At 37.6% G+C, this 20,265-nt stretch overlaps 7 protein-coding genes across 9 annotated transcripts; 4 read left to right on the top strand and 3 right to left on the bottom strand.

The window, feature by feature from the left end:
• The first annotated feature begins 652 nt into the window (after positions 1-652).
• Positions 653-2,269, top strand: LOC119073557 (prostaglandin E synthase 2). The gene is made up of 4 exons (XM_037179113.1): positions 653-1,149; positions 1,217-1,557; positions 1,616-2,022; positions 2,090-2,269. Exons 1-4 carry the CDS (start codon positions 799-801, stop codon positions 2,176-2,178), a joined length of 1,188 nt encoding a protein of 395 aa, XP_037035008.1. The 5' UTR covers positions 653-798; the 3' UTR covers positions 2,179-2,269.
• On the bottom strand, positions 2,234-3,200 carry LOC119073631 (proteasome subunit beta type-1). Its single transcript, XM_037179222.1, has 2 exons — positions 3,018-3,200; positions 2,234-2,944 (listed from the first exon to the last, which is right to left on the bottom strand). The coding sequence occupies exons 1-2, from the start codon at positions 3,098-3,100 to the stop codon at positions 2,332-2,334; spliced, it is 696 nt and encodes a 231-aa protein (XP_037035117.1). The 5' UTR covers positions 3,101-3,200; the 3' UTR covers positions 2,234-2,331.
• Positions 3,201-5,049: 1,849 nt separating this feature from the next.
• LOC119073666 (endothelial differentiation-related factor 1 homolog) lies at positions 5,050-6,336 on the top strand. 3 transcript variants are annotated; one of them, XM_037179271.1, is made up of 4 exons: positions 5,050-5,122; positions 5,186-5,323; positions 5,395-5,555; positions 5,720-6,336. In XM_037179271.1, the coding sequence occupies exons 2-4, from the start codon at positions 5,200-5,202 to the stop codon at positions 5,870-5,872; spliced, it is 438 nt and encodes a 145-aa protein (XP_037035166.1). In that variant the 5' UTR covers positions 5,050-5,122; positions 5,186-5,199; the 3' UTR covers positions 5,873-6,336. The 3 variants fall into 3 exon arrangements, 2 of the variants coding, with proteins under 2 accessions (XP_037035166.1, XP_037035165.1); XR_005087057.1 differs by having other exon boundaries at positions 5,074-5,323; positions 5,720-6,005; positions 6,076-6,336; XM_037179270.1 differs by having other exon boundaries at positions 5,074-5,323.
• A 1,668-nt stretch (positions 6,337-8,004) lies between these two features.
• LOC119073483 (SET and MYND domain-containing protein 4) lies at positions 8,005-10,721 on the top strand. The gene is made up of 7 exons (XM_037178988.1): positions 8,005-8,550; positions 8,612-8,804; positions 8,869-9,198; positions 9,343-9,582; positions 9,639-9,971; positions 10,042-10,384; positions 10,447-10,721. The coding sequence occupies exons 1-7, from the start codon at positions 8,253-8,255 to the stop codon at positions 10,636-10,638; spliced, it is 1,929 nt and encodes a 642-aa protein (XP_037034883.1). The 5' UTR covers positions 8,005-8,252; the 3' UTR covers positions 10,639-10,721.
• Positions 10,722-11,225: 504 nt separating this feature from the next.
• On the bottom strand, positions 11,226-14,286 carry LOC119073475 (cyclic AMP-dependent transcription factor ATF-6 alpha). The gene is made up of 4 exons (XM_037178981.1): positions 14,097-14,286; positions 13,037-13,944; positions 12,804-12,967; positions 11,226-12,435 (listed from the first exon to the last, which is right to left on the bottom strand). The coding sequence occupies exons 1-4, from the start codon at positions 14,107-14,109 to the stop codon at positions 11,469-11,471; spliced, it is 2,052 nt and encodes a 683-aa protein (XP_037034876.1). The 5' UTR covers positions 14,110-14,286; the 3' UTR covers positions 11,226-11,468.
• A 2,052-nt stretch (positions 14,287-16,338) lies between these two features.
• LOC119073603 (S-methyl-5'-thioadenosine phosphorylase) lies at positions 16,339-17,873 on the top strand. The gene is made up of 5 exons (XM_037179178.1): positions 16,339-16,482; positions 16,548-16,615; positions 16,681-16,769; positions 17,076-17,363; positions 17,439-17,873. Exons 1-5 carry the CDS (start codon positions 16,462-16,464, stop codon positions 17,813-17,815), a joined length of 843 nt encoding a protein of 280 aa, XP_037035073.1. The 5' UTR covers positions 16,339-16,461; the 3' UTR covers positions 17,816-17,873.
• Positions 17,874-18,229: 356 nt separating this feature from the next.
• Positions 18,230-19,558, bottom strand: LOC119073578 (synaptonemal complex protein 1-like). The gene is made up of 4 exons (XM_037179147.1): positions 19,346-19,558; positions 18,829-19,283; positions 18,625-18,764; positions 18,230-18,570 (listed from the first exon to the last, which is right to left on the bottom strand). The coding sequence occupies exons 1-4, from the start codon at positions 19,456-19,458 to the stop codon at positions 18,265-18,267; spliced, it is 1,014 nt and encodes a 337-aa protein (XP_037035042.1). The 5' UTR covers positions 19,459-19,558; the 3' UTR covers positions 18,230-18,264.
• Positions 19,559-20,265: the final 707 nt, after the last annotated feature.

The following is a 20,265-nucleotide window of genomic DNA, read 5'->3' as shown; positions in this document are numbered from 1 at the left end:
CAGAGTACTTTTTGTTGAGTGGAACCCATACTTAAGGTCCCCACTCGTCAAAATAAAAATTTGGAATGTGCTAATAATGCAAGCAATTATGTTGAAAGAAACGTAATAATCGAACGCATACGCATAATGGTTTAAACATCCAAAAATAATTGGCATTTTTAACTCTTGTAAAAGAGATTATTAATGCCCAAATTGTTTAAAATCAATATTCAGTCAAGGAGCCTGACCCACTCAAGATGTTGAGCTTTAAATCAGTCTGGTAAAGTTTAGAAAAAGAATACTTGTAGAAGGTAATCATCTATCGAAATATTTTTGTAATGGCATTCGCCGTCGATTTCCCTTTTTTTGAAAATCACTTCAGAATTACCCAATTACTGCCAGGACATTGAATCGATATAACGTCCAATATAACCAATTTGGTTCAGATCAAAAAATCAGATAAAAATTCTACGAACTTGATCTTGTTTTACCTGTTTTATCCTTTCATCGGTATCCAGGGCAAGCCTGTAAACTTTGCGGCCCAAAGTTTACAGCCTTGATCCAGGGTCTGAGTTCTATTTTTAAACTTTCAAACGGGTTTCGCTTTTACATTTTCGTACATGGTATAAAACGCTTTCACTGTTAAGAAGTGTCAATATTATCCGAGACACACGAATTCGACGACGGCAGAGTACTAGCTACACTTGACAATTTGATTGTAATTTTCGCATTTTCTTTGGATGAAAGTTACAGCAAAGTTATTTAATCTGTGTAGTTCACCTGTTTATCTTAAATAAGAAGTAATTACATCCAACAGTAATGGCAACATTCAGCCTTTGCAGCCGATTAATTTCGTGCCGACGTCTTACGTTTCAAGTGTTGCATCGCAGTTATGCACAACAAATCGGTGCAGCTCCAGTTAAAAGGATGAGCAATACAAAACTAATGGTTGTGAGCATGGGAGTTGGAGGACTTATTGGTGCCGGATATTCTGGTTATTTGTCGATCACCAGTGGAGGCGATACTGCCCTAGCAACAGAAAAGAAACCGGCAGTTATTGATAAATTTCCGGATAATGTACGAATCACGCGCAAAATCTATAATCCCAATGATAACACAGACTTGGACCTGGTGTTGTTTCAATACCAAACATGCCCGTTTTGTTGCAAGGTCAGTACATGCAATGACAGGACCTAAGTCCTCCCAATCTTAACGAATCTTAATGAATTCGAATCAGGTTCGCGCATTTCTGGACAGTCAAGGATTCTCATACTCAGTCGTTGAGGTAGACGCCGTTCTTCGACAAGACATTAAATGGACCAAATACAAGAAAGTTCCTATGTTACTGGCAAAACGGAAGGATGGAAAATACGTTCAGTTGACAGATTCGAGTATGATTATATCGTCATTAGCCAGTTACCTTCTAAATACAGATCAAGACATCGGTCAATTGGTTAACTACTATCCAAGCATATCTTTTACCGATGATAATGGCAAACAGAAAACTGACGTCGTAAACAAGTACTTTTTAATGTTCCAAGAAACTCGTCCGAAATCAGCCACTAGGGAACAAATGGAGTGAGTTCACGTTGTGTCGGTGATTCAGATTTACTGTAACGAAACACATTATTTCTAGAGAGGAGCGTAAGTGGAGGAGTTGGGTCGACAGCCATTTAGTGCACATGATATCACCGAATGTGTACCGAACCACTTCCGAGGCACTGGCAACATTCGAATGGTTTTCGCAGGCCGGCGAATGGGACGTACATTTCCCCAAATGGGAACGAAACTTAATGGTTTACGTTGGAGCAGCTGCTATGTGGGCAATAGGAAAAAGACTCAAAAAACGACATGGATTGACGGACGACGTACGAATGCATTTGTATGATGCTTGCAACCAGTGGACGAACGCTATTGAAAAGAATAAGACGAAATTTTTGGGTGGAAAGGAGCCGAATTTGGCCGACTTGAATGTTTTCGGTGTACTCAATAGCATGGAGGGGTGCGAAGCATTTAAAGATTGTCTACAAAATACGAAAATTGGTGAGTGTTGATATTTGCTTGGGATTGATCATCTGAGGTGAGACAAAAAATGTATTTTCGATTTCAGGACCTTGGTTCAATGCTATGAAAGAATATGTGCGAAACCGTCGCGGAACAGTCTTAAGTCAAGTGGATATGCAGTACTTACCGAACTAATGTGCATCCAATTCGTCACTCGACGGCACCATCGTAACAAAATGTAATAATTGAATGGATTACTGAATACAAAGTTTATTTTCCTCCCAATTTCCGGCGGCTTTTTAACATAAATTGGAGCTTTGCGATACACTCCTGCCGATCGGCTACTCCCTAATCCTTTCTCAAATCGATGCGTTCCTGTTTGATGCCATCCTTGGTGATGATATTGAATATGACACCATCTCCCGTGTAGATGTCTCTCTCTGCTGCCGATATTAGAGTGTCACGAATGATAGCTTTAGCGCGCTCCAATGGTATCGGTCCTGTTTCGACTCCAACTTGGTTCTTAAGACCAACTTGATTGTCCAGAACTGGTTGCAGTAGTGGTCCAGCCGATCCACCGGCACTGTATTTCTTACGTTCACAATGACCAATCGGATCATAGCTGTAAACAACTCCTTCGCCATTTTCGTCGATGCCAGCCAACACATTCGAAACGTAGTACGGAAAGAATCGTCGATTGTACATGAGAATTGATAACATTTGTGCAACCGCAGTGGTGGACATTTTTTTGTTATGCAAATGTTCGTACATCTGCATACGAGCTGATACCAAACTTGTCAACGACAATGTATCACACCAACATCCAGTTGATGCCAAAACGGTTTTATCGGACAATTTAAATGATTTGTCCTGATGACGGGTATGGATTGAGTAGCCGGAACTCAAACGAGTGTCGGCCGCAATGATAGCATAATCGTCGCCAGCAACAGCAACAACCGATCTAAGGGACAAACAAAAAGCTCACCGTCACGATACCATAACCTTAAAATGTTTTATTTATGCAATTTACTCACCCTCCATTCGATTCGTACGGATTGAACTGAACCTGCTTAGCTCCTGGAACATTATATTCGGGAAAATCTTCGATTGCCAGCATTTTAATGGGTTTTCGGCTAAAAAAATGAACTTGTAATTCCAACGACTGAAAAGCAAAATCACGGTAAATGACGTGAAGCTGTACACAATCGAACTGTCACCAGAAGTACTAGAGAATGCGCACTAGTGCAACTAGTGCGTTTAATATAATGACAAAGATAAATCTGTAAAACTACGCGGGATCTGTAAAAGTTAATGAATAAAATAAGTTATGGTGTCTCTTCCCAAAGTTCTCTTCCAGTGTACTGACACACAAATTTTGACAAATAGATACATTTTATTTAAAATTGTTGTATTGCTTTTGTTGAACACACTCATTACAGATTGTTTGAAATGTCAACTTGAAGAAAAAAAAAAAGTTTTTATCAAGTTCGTGATCAACTCAGAAGTGTCTTAACCTGTTTTTTCATAACCTTAATCTCTTCCAGAGGACATAAAGATTTGGAATACGAACTTATTTGCATACTATTTTGATACATATTACGAGTATGTTTAACATCGAATCGATCATACCTTGGTTCAAGATTCATTATTAAAGTTCCATTAGACAAAGAAAAATTATTACGTTCGTATTTAGTTACTACTTAGTTAGTTAGTTAGTTAGGTAGTTCTCTGATCTCAGTAACTACTAAACATTTCTATAGACATTCTTGAAATTTGTAATGTCAATGACGTCATCTGGACCAAAAGTACCTTCTACACGGAAAAAAATCTATTCGGTAGTTTCGGAGTTTTGGCTGCCGGCAGTTCCCATACAACCTCAAAAATTGCATGTATATTGTGGAAAATGTTTCTGTAAAAACTGCAATATAAAGAGTTTCAAAATGGAAATTTTTTGATTCATTTCAAAGCACCTAGCAGCGTAATAGAGGTTTTTACACGTCAAATAGAGTAGTTTTTTGATACCAATAATACCACTAGCAGCCTTAATGGTAATTTTGCAATGACATTATGAAAAAAAGGTATGGAAATATTCGCATACTTCGATTAAAGTACTACTTCATTTTTTTCTAACACCCTGCTAGGTGCTTTGTTCATTTGCTATTCCTAGCAGCCTTATTTTCCAGATAATAAAGGTGCTCCTATGCAATGAAATTACAAACCGGGTATGGTCTGCCCATACAAACCGGAGGAAAAAGCGATTTCATATAAAAAAAGCTGATTTTCATAAATGATGGAATTTGTTTATGTACTGTCCGTTTGACAAGAGGATCGCCACGGTTCAGCAGGGGGTTTTGAACATTTGTTTTTTACACGTTGGCACACGTGCTCTTGTCAGATTCAAGATTCTTTTTACGAAGGTTACGCTGATTATACTTTGTGAAAAAGGCCAATACCTTGCAAATATGTCACATCTTGGACAGAATTTGACACTGCAATATCTGCAACATGAAAAAACTAAATGTTCGAAACCCCCTGAAACCCCGTGCTTCCACCTACGTAATATACACACAGGTGAGCCAATCTTAATTTATTGACAAATGAGTTTGTTTATATGAAATCGCTGTTTCCTTCAAGGCTGTATACTTTGGGGAGGTCACGCAGATGCAGATACGCATGTTACACACCACGTTTCATACAAAAAATTCACCTCGCCATACAAGTTCAATTTTGGTGAATTTGTTTGTATGTAGAAGGCGACCTCCCCAAAGTATACAGCCTTGATTTCCTCCACTTCATACAAATTTTGACATTAGACCATACCTATACTTTCATTACTCCTATGGTGGTTCCTAGATTCCTCAATCATAGGGTTTTCACGAAATTTCACGAAACAAACTTTTTGGCTGACTAATTTAATGAAGATAGTTTGGGGATGACATCGTCGTTCAACACTAATCTGTTGACGAATCCACAAGTAAACGAAATGAAGAATTTTAAAATTAATTTTTTTTTTCAGTGAACCGCCAACCATACACACCAAACCCGCCACCAATACTAGATGGTCTTGTGGTACTAGAACCTCGATATAATGTCAAAATAAAAGGAAAATAAAAAAAAATTTACACCATATTTGCAAAAGGTGAGCCTTCTAGAAATTTATTATTTCTGAACTGAAAAACGAATCGATTGAAAACTCTACAAGAAACTCTGTTAACAATGAGTGATTGGGATACTGTAACCATCTTGCGTAAGAGAGCTCCAAAGGCCTCTACAATGAAAACGGAATCCGCCGTAAATCAGGCCCGTCGGCAGGGTGCACAAGTTGATACTTCTCAAAAATGTAATGTCCATTTTTTACCTCCATTTATTGTTTATTGTCAACTGAAACTCTCATTCCACATGAAATATTAGTCGGCGCTGGCACCAATAAGCAACACCAGACGACGAAAAACACTGCGAAGCTGGATAGGGAAAATGAAGAGCTGAAACATGATAAGATTCCATTGGATGTCGGAAAGATTATTCAACAGGGGAGACAGGGCAAAGGACTGAGTCAAAAAGACCTTGCAACCGTAAGTGTTTTTCGGATTGTTTCATGCTATATGTGCGTTGGTTCTTCATTACAAATAATTTCAAACCAAAATGGGTTGGGGTATCATTTGACACTGAATTACGTCGTCATTTTCATGAAAACTGTTGAAATAGTTAAATTAATCGAAGTTTCACTCGTTTTCAGAAAATTTGCGAAAAACCACAAGTTGTTCAAGACTACGAAGCTGGTCGTGGCATACCGAACAATTTGATTTTGGGCAAAATCGAAAAAGTGATTGGCTTAAAATTGCGTGGAAAGGATCGCGGGGCACCACTAGCGCCCCTTGGTAAAAAGTGAAGTACTGGGGGGCAAAATCAACCAAATCATTGAACAGCTCTAAATCATACTCATATTTGACCGACTAAATGTTGACGTTTCTCTTTGATTTTATTATAAAAAAATTCCCCGAGTTTTTTTTTCGAATGATTAGGTAAATGTTGGACTTTTGAAGATTTTATGAATTTTATTTTTGATTTTTTTCTTTCGTTTAAATTTAAAAGAGCTGTTTCTTGTTCATTTCACTAAAATATACGTCAGATTTCGGATTTTAATTGAATCATTCTGGATGGAATAGGGTTTTACATGAATGTGTTATTCCATATTAAGCGTTTGCCCATCCCAATCAGCATTTAACCTAGAGAAATAACTTCTAAGGCTAAACGTAGTTTTTGTAACATGAGACCGAATTACTAATAATAATCCAAATTCCAGAACTATTTGCAAGGATCAATTCGATTTTCGTTCTGATTATATCAAAAAAATGATTTTGTGGAAATAAAAGTCACTAGTAATCGTAATAAAAACAAATATTCGTTTGATTTTTAACGAAGATAGAACATTCCCAGCAATGTACAGAGTGTATTTCACCTTTCACTTTTCATCGTTTTTGCTTCAGATTCTTCAAGATGTTAAGAGTTAAGAAATCGCTGCTGTCCAATGTAAGAGTCGCTTGATATTTCTTGTTTAGTAATTTTATGTGGAAAGTCACGTTTTCTCCTGAATTTTTTATTCAAATTTCAATCGAGGAAAAAAAACCGTTAGTGGAATATTGACTAAAACAATTAGTAGAAAAACGTAAGCGAATTATGCGATGAAAATCATGTTAATTAAAGTGGTTGCAAGAGTCCTGATTGCTTTTTGAGTTCAAATTTAAATGTTAGAGAAATATTGACGAATCTACAGTTGTCAATAAAATCAATAATGTTCAGTGATGCAAAATATTCTCGAATCCAGTTAGCAACAAATATTTTCTGTCCAAAACAACAAATGAGATTCGTTCTTCACCAACAACTGACTCTAAGTCGACGCTATTGCAGAATTTTATGAAATTTCTTCACATTTTCCAAATGTTATGTCTCACGAAAATACACACTGGAAAGGGATAACGGCATCAGTTCTCTTTTCTCTATTCTATGTCAACTCTACCGATAGAAGACGATTCACTATTTCACTGAAAGATGTCGCTGCAACAAAACCAATGTCAACAAAAAAATAATTAATATTTTACTCGTCGGGTTTTAGTCAAATAAAATGCCATCTCAGGAACAGTAAAATCGGTTTTTCAATCTGCTCTATATTGTCTTGATGATGAGGGTTTGAAAAAAGCGTTTGCTATCGTTTCATCACATCCAAGACTCTCAAGTGTGGTTTCCACTCAACAAAAAGTACTCCGTGAGAGAGCAATCTGTTAAGTAAACAAAGCAAAAATTGAAAAAAAATAATCGATTTTGTCTCTCACACGGAGTACTTTTTCGGTAAGTGAAAATTAAGCATTATCGCCAAGCCGATATAGGGCTGATTTAAAAACTATTACTATCACTTAAGACTTTTTTACTTTGAATGATTTATCGCTGGATTAGTTCAGTTAAAAAATATTTAAAAATAGCTATAAAACGGCGAGCAAGTTCGACTTTTAAAGCTGTAAATCTAGTCGGAAATAGGACATTAGCATTGCCTAGGAATGTTATTTGGAAAGTATAATCTCCTGTGAAACCTCCCTGCCCTAAGATTTCGGAAAAACTAATAGTCTGTTCACATTATTAGTCAGCTCTTATCGCCAAAGACGCCAGAAATAAGTGTGTATGGAGAGATATAGTGTGATCTTACAGCAGGGCTGGACTGGTTACCAAAAGCGCATCGGGCGAATTGGCTGAAAAAGGTTCAGAGGCGCCTAAATAAACTTTTTGGTCTGAGGAGCGCCAAAAAGCAAAACGTGCATCAGGCATCGCCCGATCGTCCAGTACAGCCAGTCCGGACCTGTCTTACGGGAAAACTAAAGAAATGAAAAATTTTCCGTCTATCACTAGACTGTACGTTGAACAGTGACTGATCCGGATTTAATCTTAATATGGTAAGTTTCTAACAAATTTTGTTTTCAATGGGTATTGTGAACAGACAATGTCGGGTTCGGGTGAAATGAGAAAAATTAAAATTTTTAGAATTTTCTTTCTTCAAAATTAACGCGCCCAATCTTTTCGAATACTCCGTAAAACAATTCTTGAATCTATTTTTAAACAGATTTTCCGACAAAAATACGATTCTCAAAATAAATTTTTTCGAAACACATGCAACGAAGACGAAAATCTTCAGTGAGAAAATCATTTAAAGAAACACACGGTCGCTTTTTTCTGCATTTTTCACCCGGAAAATCTGGAAATTATTGAATCAATTCGTCAAAATGGAGTTCGCTAATCAAAAAGGATTTTTCAAAGATCTCTACTTAAACATACAGAACAGTATCACGGACGCAGAAAAGTCCGAATTTGGAAAATTAGCCACCGACAGTACTCGTTTCGAGTTTATTGCTAATTTAGCGAGTGTCAAGAACATGAATCTTCAGTGTGATGTGACGAAAAAGAATTCCGCCGAGGCATTGAAATTGAAGCAACAGGGTAATGTTGCATTTCAAAACAAAAACTGGGTGGCTGCATTGACTTTGTACAATGTTTCACTGATAAACACACCGGAAGAAAATGGTACAATTTACTGTTGCGATTCGGGCCATATGTTCTTTATCCGATTTCTCTGTTTTTAAAGGTGAAGAAATGTCCATTATTTATGCAAATCGATCTGCTGCACTGTACCACATGGAAGATTACGATCGGGCATTGCGCGATATATCCTTAGCTATGCCGAATTATCCTAAACATTTGCGTTATAAACTGTATGAGCGTAAGGCAAGGTGCCATTTAGCACAAAAGGATTTCGATGATGCAATGAATGCATTCAAGTATATAACTTAGCCAACACTGACCATATTTCTTAAAGATTAAATCTTTCACTCACTTCTTTAGAGCTACAGTAACCCACTTGGACATTTCAAATTTGTCGTTTGAAAAGCGTGGAAAACTAGAAAAAGATTCTCAGATCATGATCAAAATGCTGCAGCAGCAGGAAGATCAGATTGCCAAGTTCAAACAGTTAAAGCTGAAGAACAAGAAGGCAGATGTTTCGAAGTACGGTTTGAATAGTTCGGTGACCTTTGATTACAATCCCAACGAGGGACGGTTCGCGAAAGCTAAGAAAGACATAGCAATTGGAGATGAAATTTTAGTGGAAAATCCACATTGTGCAATGCTTTTGGAAAAGTTCAGCAAGACTCATTGTCAACATTGCTTCAAAAGGTAAGTTAATGTTTGGATAATTTCCAGTTCAGCAGTTAAGGGATTTAGGATGTGGCTTCTTAACGGAAGACCAACTTACCGACAATAATTTTTGTGTTGGAGGTATGAGTGGTTTGATTGTTGGTAATTTCACGTATCGTTTAGATCTGCTGCCCCTCTACCATGTAAAGACTGCTGTAACGTCATTTTCTGCTCAATTGAGTGTCGTAACTTAGCAACTTCAACGTACCACAAATTCGAGTGTGGAATTTTGAAATTATTGTGGAATTCGGGATCTTCGATCAATTGCCACATGGCCTTGCGAATGATGTCACAAAAATCTCCGAACTATTTTCAGGACATCAAGGAACAGTTGACCAACGTCAAGTTTGAAGACACCATAAGGTAAAACTTTTTATTTTTGTTGAATTTCCTGAAAATTATTTTGAAAATTCATTTAGTCTACCATACACTGACTATCGGAAGGTTTTCAATTTGGTCCGTCATGAAACTATGCGGTCTGAGGCGAATTTTATGCAGTACACAGTTATGGCTTACTTTTTGACGTTGTGCCTGAAAATCTCGTCTTTCTTCGATGGTTTCGAAGCGGAGTTCAATTTTATTGGAGGATTGGTGTTGAGAAATCTACAATTTTTGCAGTTTAACACTCATGAAGTCTACGAACTAGTTGAATCGGAAACCGATAAAAAGTCGTCGAAGACAGTTTTCATTGGTGGTGGCATCTATCCCACTTTAGCATTGTTTAATCATTCATGCAATCCGGATATCGTGAGGTTTGCTGCTTAAACATATCCCAGTGTGGCAGTAACAGTCTCACTTTAAAAAAATTCACTCTTTTCGCAGATACTACAATGGCTGTGCCGTTCATGTTCATTCGGTATCGAACATTAAAAGTGGTGGAACCATATCCGAAAATTACGGGCCAATTTACAGTCAACATGCGATTGATGACCGAAAGGCTACTTTAAAGGAGCAGTACTGGTTCGATTGTAATTGCAAAGCTTGTGACGAAAATTGGCCACTGTACGAGAACATGAAAACGGACGAAATTCGATTCCGGTGTGACGGGGATAGTGCATCCTGCAACAACATTATCACAATACCGAGCGATTGCAATGAATTCATGATAAAGTGCATTGAGTGTGGCCAATTCACCAATATTTTGAAAGGCCTAAAGGCGATTCAGGTTAGTGAAATTGAGATAGATACGAGTTTTAGGTGATTTTTATCGATCTATTTTGGACTTAGGACACGGATATGTTGGACAAAACAGCGAAGCGACTGTACAGCGAAAAGGATTACAGCGGATCGTACAAAAAATATTTGCAAATTTTGAAATTGTTGGATGAAGTTATGGCACCGCCGTTTAGAGATTACTGTAACTGCCAGCAATCGTTGAAGGAGTGTTTGCTACAGAACGGTAATAAGATTACCATGTAACTCTATGTCACGATGATTTATTACGCGATTTTTTGTTGTTGTTGTTGCGTATTGTACGGTTTCTCAGCCAAATAAACTTTACAGAAACTAATTGAAAATTCAAAAACTATTTAGGAAGGAGGATGCATGCATAGCAAACCTGGTCTGTAAATTTATTCTAGTTCTAGCTTGAAAGCACTTTGCTTACTAAAACGCACGGATTAGTCCTTAGATCCGGCGGACAATATTTTTGCATTCATAACTTTTTGGTGACAAAAAGACTTCCGTAGCCCGACTAAAAGACTATGTGCCGATCATTGGTTTGCCTAATTTTGTTGAAAAGTTGCGTGATCTGACCCTGACCCTAATGACTAAAAATAGCGAAGCACGCAATTTCTTGGATCAATCCTGTCGAATTCAATGTTCGAGTGCAGATGTTTTCTTATTCTAAAGGCCCAATAAACACTTATGGATGCAACTCTTACTTTCTTATTACCAATAAACAGAGCTTTCCAAACTTTTACCCTGTTGTCGTAGCTCCCAAAGATACAATTGAACCGACCGGTGCCACTACCTCAACTAGTGAAAGGTGGGAAAAAATCGCTGTATTTCATTAATAACACAAAATTTATTGCATTTTTGTAAGTTTCGACTTAATGTAAGTAGATAGGTGGTTTTAAATAAGTGTAAAACGAATTTTGTACAATTAGCTAGCTTAGCTACGAAGGAATTAAAACTATGAGAACACTTCAACTATAGATAATCCAGAATTGTGTGTCTTAACTTACGCATATGTTGCTACTATCACACTTAACTTAAAAGTATACTTAAAAAACATTGCCGAAGTAAAATCACTTTTTGTCGCCCTGGCTGCGGCGATCACTCGAATTATTTGTAAAATACGGTTTCTGCGGAAATAGAAATGACCGTGCACTTTCCACAGACTTTAGGTCGTTTTGCTTGAATTCATTGGAATTGTATTTCAAATCCGGTAAATCGGTTACATTCCGTCCACTATCCGAACACGTAACATTCGATTCCGGTTTACCACGCAAATGTGTCGGTATAAGACTCTCTTTGATGCGAATCAACGATGTATTGATCACTTCACAGTCGATTTGCATCAGTGTTACGTGATCAGACGACACGGTTCCGTTGATATTGACCGATGGCAGCATTAAAGACATTTTTGGTCTAAATGTTTTATTATGTGCCAGAGCCGGCAAGAGTAAATGATCACCGGTAAACGAAACCACATAAAATGTGTCGTCCTGTCTTCCGATTTCTTCAAAAAATTCTGCGTATTTTCCATGTTTGTACTCCGTATTGTAGACTTGAATTTTACTTTTAAACGGTTCGATGCCCTTCTTCGAAACACTTTCCCCATTTCCAATGGGATCGGTCTTACGACGTCGCGTTTTTTTCTTAAAATAATTTTTCGCATTTTTCATTTGTGTCAGAAGTGATGTTATCGTCGAATCGGGTAGGAAATAATCCGAAATCGAGTCCAAATTAAAGTTGTCGTTTGGCAAGACTTTGCTGTTGTTGTGATACAGGGGAAAATCGCCGATCCAGCGACGAAGTTCACTAGCTAGTCGAATACTTTCGGTTTGATTAATATTGATGGGACAGGTTGGGTAAACAGTAGCGGGCTTAGCGTCTGAGTCCATTGTTATTGAGCTATCGTTGAACATTATGGTCACATTATTGGCAAGATTATCGTCCACCCAGAGCAAATTTCGACTGTGATGATTGTAGGACCCGCCATCGTTTATGTTGCCGTCGTTTATGTTGGAAATACTTGGGGATAGAAGTTTTCTGCAATGAAATTTGATAATAATAATGAATGAATGGAACAGAGGAGTGATTGTCGAATCGCATGTTTTTACGAGATATGATACGACGAAAATCTCAATCCGAGGAATAAGCAAATGTTTCACTGAGAAGATTAAATAGGACGCGTAACGGTGTAAAATAAAAACTGCATTTGCGTTAGTTCGAGTGGCTATCGTGAAAGGCGTTGGAATATTAATGGTGTCAACTTTAGGTTGCTAAAACCGTTCAAGCTGAACCGGGAACAATCCAAAACAAGTCTCGTAAATTGAAGAAATTCCCTGCTCGTATCCATCTTCTTAAACTAACATTTCTAATTCGCAATTCTTAAATGAACCTTGAAAGCAACTTACCCAAGTGGACCGAAATTGACCGCAAACATGAAAACGAAAGCCAACATGAAAACCGCATTTTTCTTATTCGCAGGTCCAAAAACATTTTTGACTGCAGTCAAATTGCGACACTTGCACACCATGCTATCCAATTGTGACAATCGACTTTTTAAGAAGTTGTTTTCCTGGAAATACATTGCATTGGCTCAGTATAGACTTAGCATATGTAAGGTATGTGAACAGACTGTACACACCGTTTTAAGCTTTTGATTCTCCTTCGATAAAGTTGAAATTTGGCTCTCCAACGATGTCACGTATTCCTTTTTCTTTTTGCGAGACAAACAGGCCGATTCACGATTCTTGATCATTCGCTGCTGCTTTTTCAAAATTTTCTCATTTAGCTCGTGCTTTACAAGTGTATTCAAGACACCAACGTTGCGTGGCTTCATTTCTGGGAATTGCGGTTGTACAAGCATCTGTGATGAAATCTTTTCGCTAGCCGATGCTGTTGTTAATGGTGTTGTTTTGATGATTATCGATTTGATGTCCGGTTCGGTTTTCTGCTTTTGCATGAATGCCTTATAATCATTCGCCGATAGGACAATGGTTCTGGCATGCGTTTTCCTGCCATCTTTCCCAATCGAAATCGGTTTCGGTTGTATCTTCACTCTCTTCAAATTCGAATAGGTTGTGGACGTTTGTGTGAGCATACCGGTCGTTATCGGTATCAACGTTCCTTGCAATATGTTTATGTTGCGATTTGTAACTGGCTGCGTGTGATTTTGAAACGATTCCGGTGAAATAGGTGGTGTATCGATAGTGTTCGGCATATCAATGCGAAATTCGCTCAGATCTGACGATCCAGAACTGATCGATGGGGAGGGCGTGTCACGATGTGTTGAGCTGCTCGATTCACTTTTAATTTCTATATCGCTCTTGTACATATCGGTGAAAAAGTCGTCGGGATTAATGTGCACGGGCCCGAATGTATTGTCGAAAAGGTCTTCAGGTGGACCAAGTGTAGGCAATAGGCAGTCATCATTGTCGAAAATATTGTTTTCCAGTTTAATGGATGACGGCAAGAAATTGTGGGTGTAGTCATATTGTCCACTCAACACTTTGTCGTCAATGTCGTCATTAAAATGCGGCAGGAAATCGTCGTCTAAAAATATAAATATTTACAATACGAATGAATGTTGCATTCAACGCACATATATCATTGAGAAAACCAAGAAAAACGAGTTTTTGGAACAAAAACAACGCGGCGTAAATAAACGAGACGACACAAAGCAAACAGAGCAACACTATTATTACCACAAATATCCATGGCTTTGTGAACTGAACGTTCAATATTCCTCCAATTGTTGGCTTTGCTGTCCTATTTTTGTATAAATTGTTTGTAAAGAATGAAGAGAACGACTTGTTTTGATTTTCTATTTTTTTTAGCATTCGTAGTCAGATTTATGCGATAAAGGCAATTTTCTAATGATGATTGACGTTATTTGACATTGGATTTTATTTATGTACAAAACTATCAACGACAGTAGTAGATTGTGTATGATGGTAGTACATACACCCTAAGCGCCCTAAGCAAATAATTAATTTGAGAACCCGATGTTGTGGGAATGTTAAATTAATCTTAAGGCCACAAATAAGAAATGTTTTCAATGTCGAAAGCCTTGCCATATTTAATGGCTACTAAAAACTTTGAATTGAAAGCGAATTTATCGCAAGAGTAGAAAATAAGCAGAAAAAACTTTATCAAAAAACACGAAAAATTGAATAAATTTGCCCCACAATTTACACTTTGCTCTATTTCACGCACTTCAACATTTTAAATAATAACAATACAGCTGATTTCGTTGTTATACAACTCATCAGTGCACCTTTATCATCGATAATCATGTGCATATCAGCTGCCGTACTGTTTAAGACTGAACACAGATCTAAACATGTACGACCATTTGTGGCCTTAAGATTAATTTAACATTCCCACAACATCGGGTTCTCAAATTTTAAATTTAGGTCAATTTAACATCGAACTATTCCATCTTAGTTCAATTTAAAGATTTTTTGCCAAAATCGGCATTGGTTTGCGATCAAAAATATTGAAAATAGTTTCGAAACGTCTAGAATGAGTTTGCCTACATGGACGCGCTTTGTTCTGTTTCTACGGCACTTTTTTGCGAAGAGTGGTCGTACATGTTTAGATCTGTGTTCAGTCTTAAACAGTACGGCAGCTGATATGCACATGATTATCGATGATAAAGGTGCACTGATGAGTTGTATAACAAAGAAATCAGCTGTATTGTTATTATTTAAAATGTTGAAGTGCGTGAAATAGAGCAAAGTGTAAATTGTGGGGCAAATTTATTCAATTTTTCGTGTTTTTTGATAAAGTTTTTTCTGCTTATTTTCTACTCTTGCGATAAATTCGCTTTCAATTCAAAGTTTTTAGTAGCCATTAAATATGGCAAGGCTTTCGACATTGAAAACATTTCTTATTTGTGGCCTTAAGATTAATTTAACATTCCCACAACATCGGGTTCTCAAATTTTAAATTTAGGTCAATTTAACATCGAACTATTCCATCTTAGTTCAATTTAAACAAATAATTAATGGTTGTATAGGTTTGTTCCAAGGGTTCCAAGGCCATATGAATTGTCAAATTTCATCCACAGAAACATAACCTCAATAATATTTCTGTGTAAATCGCGTAGGCGACGTTGCTCAATTTGTATGAAATATCACGTAAGCGACGGTGCTGTGGATGAAATTGTCGTTGTTCGGGTTGTCAAAGTTTGTGTTTACAGTTACTTGGAACAAACCTATTGTGCAATCATAATATTATTAAGACAGAAGAGGCGGCGGCGACGAATTTTCTATATGTTTCTCAGACGAATGATAACAGATGGCGTTGCTTCAGGCGGCCGGGACGCCATCTATTATCAACTCTCTGTTCATCCAGAGCCTTGTGATGGATTCTTTTGAAAAGCAGCCTACCGAAATCGGAGCGATTTTTTAGTGGAATCATCTTTATGTGCCTACACAGGAATTGAATCCTAGAATCTAAAACCCCAGTCAACATTTTTTTCCAGACGCTGTGTCGTCAGTGGAAGGTGACCGAAATCTGAAAATTGCACCTTTATTACCGGTTTTTTATCCACGGGTGACGAGGCAAATGATAGATCATGGTATCATTGGATAGCAGAAGTTATGTTCGGGTTATGATGCCATCTACAGTGAGCAACATCATTTTGAAAAAAGAAGAAGATTTTTTACTGAAACAGTGGAACTTTGGAGGGTGTTTTAGCTTTGCTAAAATAACTTTCGATTTAAAAAAAAAACGTCTGCTCATGCAGCGTTCTGTCTCATCTTTCTAATGATACCTCACATGCGTGAGTAGTAGTATGTAGTACTTTTCGTTACTCGGGACAGAATTGTTAGATTTATACAATATCTAAAGAATCCAAGTACAACATGAATTGTAGTAGATGGTTACACACAACTGTACATATACTGTGGTTTTAGTACATTCAATCAATCTTATTGTCAGAACAACTCGTTTAATGCAATGTCACTTGGGGGCAAATGTATAAGTGTGTGTGGTTATCAGTATCCAGATTGTCATAGATCAATAAAAATCAACTCAATTGGATTTTCATTCTAATCGGAAGAAATGTCTGTCACAAAAGTAAAAGTAAGTTCAACCATCCACTAAATCACCGCATGATAAACAAAAACGGAATTTCAATTCAATTGCAGATCGGGATTATTGGCGGGAGTGCATTGGACGATGTTCAGATATTGGATGGTCGAAAGGAAATCTATCGGTTAGACGTTTTGAGGTTAATTTACCGACTGATTGTTAATGTGCTTGTATTTTCCTTAATCGCAGAGAGACCCCGTACGGTTCGACTTCTGATGTATTGATAGAAGGAAAGATCAATGGCGTTGATTGCGTTTTATTAGCAAGACATGGAAGACGTAAGTGTCATTTACGTGTTTTTAATTTCATTGAGCGCCAAGACATTTGACCTTAACTCACATCTAATTAGGGCGATAACACTGCACATCGTCTACATAGTGTCGCAAGTTTTTTTAGTGTCCAAAAGTTACAGTAGACTTCAGTTATCAAATCGGATTTCGTTTTCTTAAATTTTTTAGCGACCGGGTGTTATCGCTTCGTACAGCTTAGAATGTTAATTTAAAAATTCCGACTGACATTACTGCTTGTCTACAATCCGTGTCCTAGCGTTCCCTTCCTATCAAAAAACAATAAATTATTTGCAGGTCACAGCATCATGCCGACAAACGTAAACTATCGAGCTAATTTATGGGCACTGAAGAACATCGGCTGCACTCACATTCTAGCATCAACGTTGTGTGGCTCGTTACAGGAGGATATAAAGCCCGGTGACATTGTTATCATCGATTCATTTGTCGATCGAACGACAAAGAGAAACCAAACATTTTACGATGGAAAGGAAAAGAGCCCTGTTGGTGTGTGTCATATCCCGATGGAACCCGCATTTTGTACCCGAACCAGAGATATGATAATTCACACTGCCATGCAACTAGGTAAATGTTTCATTCACTTTCCATTCAACTAGAGAATCTGTCGTCTAATTCAATCAATTTAATTCGTTGAATTAGGCATTCCAGTGCATGATAAAGGCACGGTAGTCACTATTGAAGGTCCCCGGTTCAGTAGTAAATCGGAAAGTTTGATGTTCAAGCAATGGGGCTGTGATGTTATAAATATGACAACGTGTCCGGAAGTTGTATTGGCTAAAGAGGCAGGCTTATGCTATGCTGTGGTTGCTCTCGCCACCGATTACGATTGCTGGCGTCCGTGCACGGAAAATGTTAGTGTTGAAGAAGTGATGGCTACCAGCAAAAATCACGTGCAAAAAGTTTTACAAATATTCATGGCCGGTGTGGCAAACATTGCGCAGCAAGATTGGACGGAAACTATCAATCAATTGCAAAAAACTGTTAACGATTCAGTGATGGTGCCACACAATGAATGATCTGATTCTGTGTAGGACACGAAATGGAATTTAAATAAAGCGAAAATTTTTGAATTCATTGGCATGCGTTTCTTGTCAGTCCGTATGGTGTTTGTCGTGCAGATGCAAGTATAAGGAACGGTAAGCAGGTAAGGAACCGAACGTTTTCTTCATTTTATGTAATGATATACTGTTCCGAATCGTCAAATTTTTCCTTTGAATTGTTATCGAAATGTCCTACTGGTTGCACGAAGAATGGTTGATTTTCCCATTCCTCTGATTTGTGATAGTAGAGTGAGTGTGAGTGTCCGTAATAATGCTGGATGATTTCTCTGGCATGTGCAAAACGATGTCAACAGTGAGTGATAATCTCTATCTAAGGTACCCCTTTATGGCACGACGTATACTAAAACCAAAGAAGTACAAAATTCAGTGTTAAACATCAGGGCCGACATATTCCAGTGGGTCATTTATTTTTTACTGGATCCATTCTGTGCTATAATCGATTTGTCCTCATTTTCACTAATGTCTGCAGCACATTTGATCACATCCTGAAGATATTTCATTTCGTCTTTGATATAATCCAATTGGTTTTCGACTTGTTGACGTTCAAACGCAATCGGAATGCCACTCCTTTTACAAAATAATGCGTACAGCTGTTGAATTTGATCCAGCAGTTGAGTTGTGGTGCTCTCCTTATCTTTGATGCAATCCTTTGAGACGGCCAACACTTTGCTCCACTTGAAGCTTTCGGTTTGACTCGCATTGTAAGATTGCTAGAGAAATCAAGACTGGCAACCGAAATTCACTGGACAAATGTTTGAATTTACCTCTAGATCGGAAAGTTCCTTATTTAATCCCATTATGATTAGGGAAGCATCGTTTGTCGCATCGACAATTTTCTTTCTCATGACTTCGATTTCTTGTTTCTTTTTTTCTTCCATTTCTGTTACCTCCACTTGTGTGATCACTGTACAGGACAATTTATATTACCGTCACATGGGATGATTTTACAATTGTTTCTGTATATATACTTAGCGCATCGCATCGATCGATTAGTTCCTGCAAGTTGCCAAAGTACTCAGATTCTGCTACAACCTCTTCAAACACAGTCTTGTAGTGTTTAAGCTCGTCTACCGATTTTTCCAGTCTATCTTTGAATTCAGATAACTCAACCAAATCCTTCCTAATTTTCTGGATTTCCGTCTTCTTTTCATCACAGATTTTCGTCTCAAGCGCAAGTTTTTCGTCGGCTTCGCTTTTCTTCCGTTCACATTCGCGAATAAAATCATTCACCGAAATGAATTGTTCGCGAAGTTCATTTTTGATTTTGTACACTGCCGCAATTCGTTCCTCATTGGCACGAGCGTCCGATTGGGCTTGCTTACGCAGATTGTCCTGCAGCTTGGACATTTCACCATGGTCGCGTTCATTTTGAATTGCATATAATTCGAGTCCTTCGCGTGGTATGTCCCAATAAGGTGGTTTGCTGGATTGAATACGAATTCAGAAATATTATTTGCTAACAAAAGGTATTGGCAGATCACTCACATGTAAAACTTGTTTTGCAATTTTGATTCAACGAAGCGCTCTACGGCACGTTCGGGATTTAAATCGAACTGACCGTAGGTGCCCAATTTTTCTGTAGGTTTTCTACGAGGCATTTTTTCCGTGTTTCAAAGAAAGATGACAAAATATTCTCGTTTACTTTGGTGAAAAATTTAATCGATAACTCCTTGGCAATATAAATAACAAATTAGGGGTAACCTAGCCCTTAAACCGTTACATTATCTCCCAAGCAACGACTTCGATCGTATTGTTTCTTTCACATTTATTTATGAATCGAAATAGCGCGTTCGGGCTGACCCGTCGTTTGAAAATCAAAGAGATAAAATTTTAATTTTTTCAGTTTTGAAGCAACAAATATGTGTGAAAAATACCGATTATTTTCGGAAGTTTTCTACCTTCCCGTTACATTATCTCCCATTTTGTTATTTTGTTATTATGCTCCTGAGTACATTATCTATTCGCAATTTTGATAAATTTTGGGGTATAAATTCAGAAATCTACGTTTTCATTTACTAGGGAGGGAAAATGGACTTTCCGTCCCTAGGGAAAAGTCTTTCCCTCCTTCGTAAAGGAACACGTTTTACCACACTCGGGAAATAATTTGATATTTCGTATCACAATGAGTAAGATCTGGATACGAAATATCAAATTCCTTCACCGCGTTCATCCTACAATTGCATCGTTATTTTAACCATTGAATCTATTACTTCATTTATTTTAAGTATCTCCTAGTGTTTGATACGAAATCTTGTACTTCTTTTGTGGATGGTAGATTTTAGGTAATTTCATGGGATGTAGCCCAAACTTCATTACTGAAATGTTAAGCACATTACGGATTTTTTTTCTTCGATTGCCAACCAATATTGGGGATTAATGGTTTTTGTATGTGTTCTAAAAGAAGT

The sequence above is a fragment of the Bradysia coprophila genome, unplaced genomic scaffold, assembly GCF_014529535.1.
Source record: "Bradysia coprophila strain Holo2 unplaced genomic scaffold, BU_Bcop_v1 contig_138, whole genome shotgun sequence".
Classification (NCBI taxonomy): domain Eukaryota; kingdom Metazoa; phylum Arthropoda; class Insecta; order Diptera; family Sciaridae; genus Bradysia; species Bradysia coprophila.
This window is presented reverse-complemented; position numbering and strand designations above follow the sequence as displayed.